General features: G+C 40.4%; 1 protein-coding gene across 2 annotated transcripts in view; it reads left to right on the forward strand.

The window, feature by feature from the left end:
* The window catches only part of LOC122655517, a 48868-nt gene extending 38694 nt beyond the window's left edge, over window positions 1–10174 (forward strand). For both annotated transcript variants that reach the window (XM_043849708.1, XM_043849707.1), the window contains one exon: window positions 9916–10174. In XM_043849708.1, coding sequence (XP_043705643.1) covers window positions 9916–9975 — 60 coding nt within the window. In that variant the 3' untranslated portion in view covers window positions 9976–10174. The remainder of the gene's footprint in view (window positions 1–9915) is intronic.

The raw sequence follows: 10174 nt of genomic DNA on the forward strand, positions 1-10174 counted from the left end.
TTTCGGTCTATGATTTCCTGGCTAGCCTCAATGATGATTATGATCCTATCCGGGTACAAGTCCTTGGTCGGATTCCTTTCCCCACTTTAGAGGAAACTTTTTCTTATGTTCACAGTGAAGAGACAAGAAGGGTTGCCATGATGATTACTCCCAAAGTTGAGCGATCAGCATTACTGACTGCTGCCTCCACTCCCGTTACTTCTTTTGACAGTGTTGGTGCTACCACTACTAAAGAGCCTGTGAAATGTGAGTATTGTCACAAACCACACACGAAGGCTCAGTGTTGGAAATTACATGGCAAGCCTGCTGATTTTGAGGCCAGACGAGGACGTGCTAAGTCTAAAAGCAAAGCCAATCACACCGAAAGTGTAGCCCCAACTCCTACCGCTAACATCGGTTTCTCTCGGAAGAACTCCAGGCTCTCCGTCGTATGTTGAACACATCCTGCCTCTACTACGCCTCGCCAATTCAGGTTCCTTCTTTGCCCGCATGTATTTCTTTTCTGGTCATGTGCATCGGTAGTATCCACTCCATGGATCATAGACTCCGGTGCTACCGATCACATGACAGTTCTTCTAGCCTTTTTTATACATATTCTCCCGCTTCCGCAAGGATAAAGTTAAAATTGCCGATGGGTCCCTCTCCTCCATCTCGGGAAAGGATCCATTGGTTATTCTCCTTCCCTTACCCCCGCCATCCGTGTTGCATATTCCCAAATTTACAACTAACCTTCTTTCCATTAGCAATATCACTAAATCCCTAAATTGTAAAGTGACTTTTTTTCCAACTCACTGTGTTTTTCAGGAGCTGGACTCGGGGAAGACGATTGGATCGGGTAAAGTGCATGGCGTATTGTACTGCTTGATGGAGATCCTACACCTACTCGTCTTTACCTTCGCATCTTTCTCTTCAAATACATAAATGACACTCTAGACTAAGCCATCCCCCTTAGGAACTTTATCAAATTTATTTCAGCATTAGTTAAGGATTGTAATAAGGAAGATTTTTTTGTGAACCTTGTTCTTGGCTAAATGACACGTTCAACTTATCCTATTTCTAATAAGAGATCCTCTTCCTTATTTCATAACGTTCATACTGATGTATGGGGGCCTAGTAGGAAAGCTTCCCTGACTGGCCATCGGTGGTATGTCACTTTCATTGACTGCTATTCTAGGTTCACTTGGGTATACCTTATGCACACAAAAAATGAAGTTTTTTCTTGCTTTCAACACTTTCATCAATTAATTAAGACCCAATTTACTGCCACTCTTAAAATTTTGAGGAGTGACAATGGGAAAGAGTATACGGAAGGTCAGTTCCAAAAATACTTTGCTGCCCATGGAATCCTCCATCAGACCAGCTGTGTTGACACTCCAGCCCAAAATGGTGTGGCTGAGAGGAAAAATCGCCACCTCTTGGAGGTGGCTAGAGCTCTTATGTTTGCAAGCAATGTCCCTTCCCTTTATTGGGGAGATGCAGTTCTTACTGCAGCCTATTTAATTAATTGGCTGCCCAGTCGGGTTTTTCTTTCCAAGGCCCCTATTGAGCTATTACTTGGCTCTTCTTCCTTCATAGTCCCACCTAAGGTGTTTGGCTGCGTTTGTTATGTCAGGGATACAAGGTCCCCTGGTAAACTTGACCCACGTAGGTTCAGGTTCAATCAACTGTTGCTTCAGTACCCATCCAATTGCCGAACCCGAATCTAGAACCTGCCTCTCCACCTGGTAATATTCCTTCTCCTGAATTACCTATTGCTCTTCGCAAAGGTGTCAGGACTTGCACGCAGCATCCCATATCTCATGTTGTTTCTTATAACTCACTTTCCCCATCCTTTCATGCTTTTGTTTCCTCTCTTTCTTCTGTTCGTATTCCTAACCATTGGCAGGAAGCTCTATCAGACGGAAAGTGGAAGGCAGCTATGATGGAAGAAATGGAGGCCTTGAAGAAAAATAACACATGGGAGCTTGTGGTTCTTCCACCTGGGAAGAAAACCGTTGGATGCAAATGGGTGTTTGTGGTGAAACAGAAGGTTGATGGCACTGTGGATAGGTATAAGGCATGGCTCGTGGCCAGGGGGTTTACTCAGACATACGACATTGATTACCAGGAAACTTTTGCACCTGTTGCAAAGTTGAATACTGTTCGTGTGTTATTATCTTGTCTGATCAACCTTGGATGGGATTTGCGCACTAGATGTAAAAATGCCTTCCTAAATGGAGCACTGGATGAGGAGGTGTATATGGACGCCCCACCAAGGTTCTCTTGTGACGAAACCAAGGAAAAGTGTGTAAACCGGCGTGCACTTTATGGGCTGAAGCTACCGAGCATGGTTTGGCCGGTTCCACAAAGCTATGATTTCGTGGGCTATAAGCGAGTAATGCTGATCACACACTCTTTATAAAGAGGTGGTGAAAAACTCATTGTTCTTATAGTCTACGTCGATGATATAGTAGTTCTGGTAATGATGGTGATGAGATCAAACATCAAGATCTTCCTTGGACAAGAATTTGAGATTAAAGATCTAGGGAAATTACGATACTTTCTTAAGATTGAAGTGGCGGATCTTCTAAAGGCATTTTTCTCTCCCGAGGAAGTATGTCCTAGACTTATTAGTGAAACCGGGTTGCTAGGTGCCATCCTTCGATACTCCTATGGACCCTACTGTTCGACTCAAGGAGAAAGAAGGGGAGCCTGTTGATAAAGGCCGTACCAAAGACTTGTAGGGAAGTTGATTTATCTCTCACACACTCGTCCCGACATTTTTCGCCGTGAGTACCGTAAGCCGCTTTATGCATGATCCCTATTTTTCTCATATGGAGGTTGTTCTTCGTATCTTACACTATTTGAAGTCGCTCCTGGAAAAGGAATTCTTTTGTCTACACATGGTCATCTACGGATGAAGCATACACCGATTCGATTGGGCTGGTTCGCAGATCGCAAGTCTATTTTTGGGTATTGCTCTTTTGTAGGTGGAAATCTTGTCACGTGGCGTAGCAAGAAGCAAAATGTTGTTGCCCGTTCTAGTGCCGAAGCTGAGTTTCGAGCTATGGCACAGGGTATTTGTGAGTTACTCTGGCTTAAAGGGTTGTTACAAGATCTTGGTGTTCCTTTTCGTCTTCTTATGATGTTGTAATGTGACAACAAGGCTGCAATCAGCATAGCACACAATCCTGTACAACATGATCGTACCAAGCATGTTGAGGTGGATAGGCATTTCATCAAAGAGAAGTTAGAAGATGGGCTGATTTGTATTCCTTTTGTGACATCTGCGGATCAACTTGCTGATATCTTCACCAAGGGATTGTCTGGAAAATTATTTCATCCCAATTTAGTCAAGTTGGGCATGATCGACATCTTTGCTCCAACTTGAGGGGAGTGTTGAAATAGGTGCATCGCTTACCCGATTGGGGTAAGCAGTCCTAGTTCCACTAGGATTGGTCCTACCTGTCCTAGCTTACTAGGATTAGTCCTAGTCGAGTTAGGGTGGTTAGTCCCACTTTATTTATGTTTCTTTTTCTTTATTTTTTATTTCCTTTTATTGTTTTTCCCCAGCCGAGTCCTAGTTTGGGATTCCTAGTTGTATTAGGAATTCCTAGTAGGACTAGGACTGAGTTAAGTTTCTATTTTCAGTTATAATTCTGTTCTCTATATAAACAGGGCCTGAATGATCGAATTAATCATTCAAGCATTCTCTACATCTCTCTTTTAACAAAATATTACACCTAAACTCGACTTGGTAAACCTTACCCCTACTATTTGGGGTTATGTGAATCCTATTCCACTTTTCCACATCTGTGTAAGACTATTTCTTAAAATTAAAATCTAAACAATGTAGTCACTTGTTAAGATTTGGATATTGATAAGGCATGCTAACTTCTCTTTTTTGACATCCAAGTTGCAGGCCCCTCCACCCCCCCCAAAAAAAAAAAAAAAAAAAAAAGAAAAAAAGGAAAAGAAGATTCTACATGGACTGCGAGATTTTGTTTCCAATTTTAGACTAGTTACATGAAATCTATGAAAATTGATGCAATGACAGATCTTTAGTTTCCACCGAGATTTAGTTCCGTGGTAAGCCCCCATTGTGAGTTTGAGGTCCTCTAGTGGTGAGTGAATCCCACACTTGGGTTGAGTGATCCCCCAACCACCCAGAGTTGAGTGGTCCTCTCTGACCCTTGTTATTCTGTACTTTTCTTCATTTTTTTTTTTATCTTATTAGCATTTTCCTTTTTTTGAGCTGCATCGATTTGGTATCAGAGCAAGTTCCAATTCTCATGGCAAGCAAGTCTACATAGCTGATCTGATATCAAGAAGCATGCTCGACAATGAAGAACATGACTAACAATCAAATCATAGCTTCAGTGTCCGTTTTCAATTTGAGGATGAGCTCTTTCAAAGCTGGGAAGAATGATGTAGTCATGATGATGAACATTTAATGCCCACTCCACTTTTTTCCATATACTCTTTCCAAGACATTTCCCGCAACTATATTCCAACAGCTTTTTCCCTGATCTGTCTATCTTTTGGTTTAAAGAAGATAGGTTGCGTACACCCCTCCGTGAAGCAGGGTAAGGCTATGTATATATATGCCCCTCTCAAGTACGCCCATTTTTGGTTTAAAGAAGGTAGAGTTGATAATTTGTATTTTTGGAACTTGTGGGTGTGCCATGGTGACCCCCATTGTGAGTTTGAGGTCCTCTAGTAGTGAGTGAGTCCTCAACCACCCAGAGTTAAGTGGTCCTTTCTGACCTTGTTATCCTGTACTTTCTTCATTTTCTATCTTATTATCTTTTTTTTTTTTTTTTTGTCTTTTGGATCTGCATCACATGGTCAATATGGAAGGTTCATATCTGAACCCTAGACCTGGGTGTTGGACCATAAGGGTCATGGCAACAACAACAACAACAACAACACACACACACACACATTCACCATTTCTTGCCAAGCAAACCTGGCCTTAAAGAATAAAGTATGGATATATTCGAATTGATTTAAAAGGGAAAGATTCCTCGATTACTGGTCACATTGATGCCATTTTTTGGTGAACAATTGTTACGTGCAAGACAATCTAGAAAATTAAAAAAAGAAAAAGAAGAGAAATAATAGGGAGAGAAAGAGAGAAAATAGGAAAAAATAGAAATTAACGATGGAGAGAGAAGAAATAGGAGAGAAAATAGAGGGGCTTTACGGACAAAGCCGGGTGTGTGGCTTGTTGGGAGGTAGCCGACCTCTATCAAGATAAACTCAAGAATAGTTTAAATTTTCCAAAGTCTAATTCCCTTCTCAAATAAACAATTATAAATAGACTTACATGTACGGTTATAACTCCTCAAGTCATCAACCCATGTTGGCAATAACTTCTCTTAACCACTAATATTTATCCATGCACTAATCCCGCTAAGTAAAAACAACTACAAATAAGGAACTATTACAACTCATACATGTACTTCACACACTACCCATCACAACCTATATGTAACCTTGTAGCTATGCATGCCACATACATATCAGTCCTTCCCCTTAAAAGTTGTCACCAAGGCTTTAAATCCCAAAATCGACATTTGTACTTGCTTCACCAAGGGCCACCTTAAATGCTGGTGCTACAAGTGAGTCACTACTTTGCGCATCTGCAGGAAGAGATTGCGGTTCACCATTAATGCCATTGGAATGGGGAAGTTCAAGCTTGTCCAGTTTGGGAAGCACTGGAATGGAATGTCCGGTCCGAGTACACTCATTTTGACCATTGAAGCCGGCTACCAACTGCTCAAGGCGGGTGAGCATCGCCCATATGTTTTCCTGTCCAATGACGAGGGATGCGACCTTTGCCTCCAATCTACTAATTCTTTGTTTATCCGCCATGTCTGGCTCTGATACCATTTGTTGCGTGCAAGACAATCTAGAAAATTAAAATAAGAAAATTAAGAGAATTAATAGGGAGAGAAAGAGAGAAAATTGGAAAAAAAATAGAAATTAAGGGTGGAGAGAGAAGAAATAGGAGAGAAAATAGAGGGGCTTTACGGAAGAAGCCAGGCGTCTGGCTTGTTGGGAGGTAGCCGGCTTCTCTCAAGATAAACTCAAGAATAGTTTAAATTTTCCAAAGTCTGATTCCCTTCTCAAATAAACAATTATAAATAGACTTACATACCTTGTACGGTTATAACTCCTCAACCCATCAACCCATGTTGGCAATAACTTCTCTTAACCACTAATAACTATCCATGCACTAATCCCTCTAAGTAAAAATAAGGAACTATTACAACTCATACGTAACTACCTATGCACTTCACACACTACCCATCACAAACTATATGTAACCTTGTAGCTATGCATGCCACGTACATATCAACAATTCATTTTCAAAGTTCTGAAATCTTACCATGGTTAAATGGGGTATTAATGAATATGAATATTGCCTTCAAAAGCATTCATTTCTGTGATGATTGGATTTAATTTTGTTACTAACTTAATTGTAAGTAATAGATGGGCATGCCATTACTTAATTTCCTTTTTCATATGCATTTATCTTATGTGAGTTTTCATAGTTTGGGAAACTTGATTCACATTTTCATAATCCAGAAAAGGGGGAAGAGGAAATAAATGTCATCTTTCTTATTTGGAAGTTTAATCTATTTTTAATAAGATAAGTAATTGTTAAGTATTTCTACCATGTTTTTTTTACAGGTAACATAAACTAATATGATAAAAGAAGGAAGAAAAAAAGGCCAAAAGGCCGATTACAAGCCAAAATTGCAACAAAACTAAGAGGCACCACTAAAGCCTTGGACAAAGCCAAGGAGAAGAAAATACAAGGACCAGATGGACACCCATAAATTAAGTTCCCATTCCTTGGATGGAAGAGTGGGCCTTGGTGCAACGGTAAAGGTTGCTCCATTGTGACCAAGTGGCCACCGGTTCGAGTCTGGAAACATCCTCTCTGCGAAAGCAGGGGTAAGGCTGCATACATTAGGACCCTCCCCAGACCCCGCAGTGGTGGGAGCCTTGTGTACTAGGTATGCCCTTTTTTAGTCCTTGGAGGGAAGGTAGTGTGGGGCAAATCTTAAACTGTGAGTCCGTCCAGTATATAGAGGGCATGACCATCCAAATCACTAACTTTTTCAGAGCGCTTCAAAGATTCTTTAAGAGTCGTGCAAAAGGGAGGCTGAAGAAGGATCGGTAATGTAGTCAAAGAGGAAGGCCACCATTCAGTAATATCAAGGAGAGAAAAATCCTCGCCTGGATCCACAGTAGCTACTTAAGACAAAGTATCCGGGATCTCAATGTCACCATATTAATGCTTTTAGGTAAAAGAAGGTTGAGGAATGCTAGCCCTACAATTACTAAAGGTGAATTAAGTTTCCCACTGTGTTGAGCGGATGGGGTGCTATTGTATCATTATAATATTTTAGGGTTGGCATTTCTGAACATGGATAACTTTTCATCTGCTTCTCCTTGCCTTATGTAGAGGGACCCACCCTATTGAGTGCCTGAGGCACTGCCGTATCAATACGATGTCATAGGTCTGGCATTTCTGAATAAGGATAATTATTAATCAGCTTCTCTCATGTATGTGACATCTTTTTAAGATGTTAATGGAACATGTATGTGTATCAAGGAAATCTTCATTCTGTCCATTAAACCACCCCTATTAATACATACTCTTTGTTTTAGTGCAATAGACTGAAGCTATTCCCCTTAACCCCAAATTTTGTACACAGGTCTACTTTCCTTCTCTTTTGAAATCTCAATGTAACCTTAGGAGCTGTTGAAAGCACTTAACAGCCAGTGCCTTTAGATAATTCTATAGTTCCTCCCACTCCAAACATAAATCTAAAATAAATAAGAAAATTAAAAATAAAATTTGATGCAGACTACCGGTGATAAGCCGATGGAAGGTGAGGATGACGTCAAGGCATCATGCTCCTCATTCCCTGGGCGACACATGTGCTACAATGGTCGCGTAGAAGATCAAACAAGAATAAGAGGAAGGAGCATTCACATGGAAACTCTTCGACTCAAGAGAAAGTCTTCAATAGGCTTCTGATTTGGTGGTGGGACTGATAGCTGATGGAAGGAGAAATATGTGGTCCTTCAATGTAGGAATACCAACAAGGTAACCAATCTTGAGCTTGCTCAAATGACACTCCCGTGTGAAGATAAAGTTCAGGCCCAATACTTAAGAGGATGCCCTATCAACCCTTAAATCATAGGTCAATTTAAGCATGCTTTTATTTCTCAGGCTTTAAAACAGTGACAGCAGTAGCAGCTGCCTGCGCAATTGTCATGGTGCCAAAGCAAACCACAGCAGTGGCCTGCTGCCTTGATGCCTAGGAAGCACCTTGGCAAAGCCAAGGCACCCAAGGTGAGTGCCGTATGTTACATCCAAGGCCACTTGTGACCCTTAATCTTCTATTGTCTTTTCTAAAAGTTTTAGGGCTGTTCTCCCCTTTGAGATAATCCATCTAGGCTTTGGGAGGAGTGATATCGAAGACGAGGTGCAAGGGGCAATTTTATTTTTATATGCCTACTTGACAGGGATTGAAACTTGTAGCAGGAAGAGAAGAGGCTTGCCAGATTGGAAGACTCAAATGAAGAAGAAAGTGGGGAGAAATATTATTGGACAGATCCTAACTATTCAGTTAGGCCAAAAAGAAGAGTTAATGTAGAATCAATTCCATGACGATTCCATGAAGAGATTGATAGAGGATCATGACTCTTGAGAAGGATTTTATTTTATTCTTCAATTTTACTACGACAGCAGCATGTTGTTATGGAAGCATGAAGCTCAACTGCTCAAGCACCTCTTGTAAAGGCAAAGTCATGTAAAAAAGGCTGAGGCCAAAGTCACCATTGTAGTAAAGATGGAGCCTATTAATTTCTGACCTAAATAATATTTAGATAAAGAATTTGTGCTTCTTTTCTCTGTTTCTCTCTTGTAAAACATCTGTTGCCAATGGTGGTCTGCATTCTACAATTTTGAGTGTGTTTTCTTGAACAATTTTAGTTGAAAAAGGAACAATCATCAAGGGGTATGTTGCACCAGCTTGACATGGATGTTTTGGTTGCCCATGCCTGTGAATGGATGTTTTCTTCTTCCTCGTTTCTTCTTCTCTGTTTTTCTACCTTAACTTGTTTTTATTGTGTGTTGTATTTTGTGCTTGTTGCACGGCTATTGGGGGATATATTTGGAAGAGAAGTGTTATTATATTGCAGACTTTGTAAGTTACATAGTTGTTGGTCTATTTGCATTTTGGAACAGTCTGTAGCTTTCCCATAAGCATATTATTTTTATTAGATGATCTCTTGCCTGATAAGCGACCTACTTGTTGATCTTCAGCTAGGGCTTGCATAACTTTGGATATGATGATTGAAACATTCGAGAAGAAATTAGAGTATTTGAATGCTCCTAGAAAGCCCCCACTTTCATCACATCATAAATGATGTGTAGATTTATCCTATTGTGCCCTAAAAGTATACAGTTTTGTAGGCTGTTGCAGAGAACAAGTACTGATGGGACAAAGCATCAAGTTTCTCTGTTTTCTTCATAAGATCTATCTTCACCTAAATCTGGATTGGTTCATAGAATACTTGTTTAATTCTCTCTAGGATGCCTTTTTTTTGGATGGAATACTTATTTGTATAGTACTTTATGCTATTTACTTTTATTTGATACATAGCGGTTGTATCACTAGTATGTTTTTTATAACTGTCGCAAGTATATGAACGCATGGATCAACTCATTGAAGGTGAAACTCTGCATGTGATCTTGTAATGCACTTCCGATGTATTTACATACTTTGGCTGCATACCGGATCTTTTAGAGGTTGTTGCTTGTCACGATTGTGTGATGGCTGCTGACCTGAGCTTTTTCTTTAAAATGGCCCTAAATTGGTCTCTGATTGATGATATTTTCATTTTCAGGTTTGCTCAAAGAAACGCCGATGTCGAAGTGTTTCCTTGGGACTCCATGATAGCACCTGAAACAGATCTGGAATCTTTTGAGTCAGTGCACCGGATATGGCCAGTTTATTCGTGAAAACCTTGTCATGATAGTAACATAAGGTGAAAACCGTAATACTTGAAAATATTGTCCACCTCTCAATATGGTTGATGGTTATGGTCAATCCATTTCTGCCTTTCATTTTCCGATGAATGTCATGATCTAAGCCTTCTAAGCTTG

The sequence above is a fragment of the Telopea speciosissima genome, chromosome 3 (assembly GCF_018873765.1).
Source record: "Telopea speciosissima isolate NSW1024214 ecotype Mountain lineage chromosome 3, Tspe_v1, whole genome shotgun sequence".
In the NCBI taxonomy this organism is placed as follows: Eukaryota; Viridiplantae; Streptophyta; class Magnoliopsida; order Proteales; family Proteaceae; genus Telopea; species Telopea speciosissima.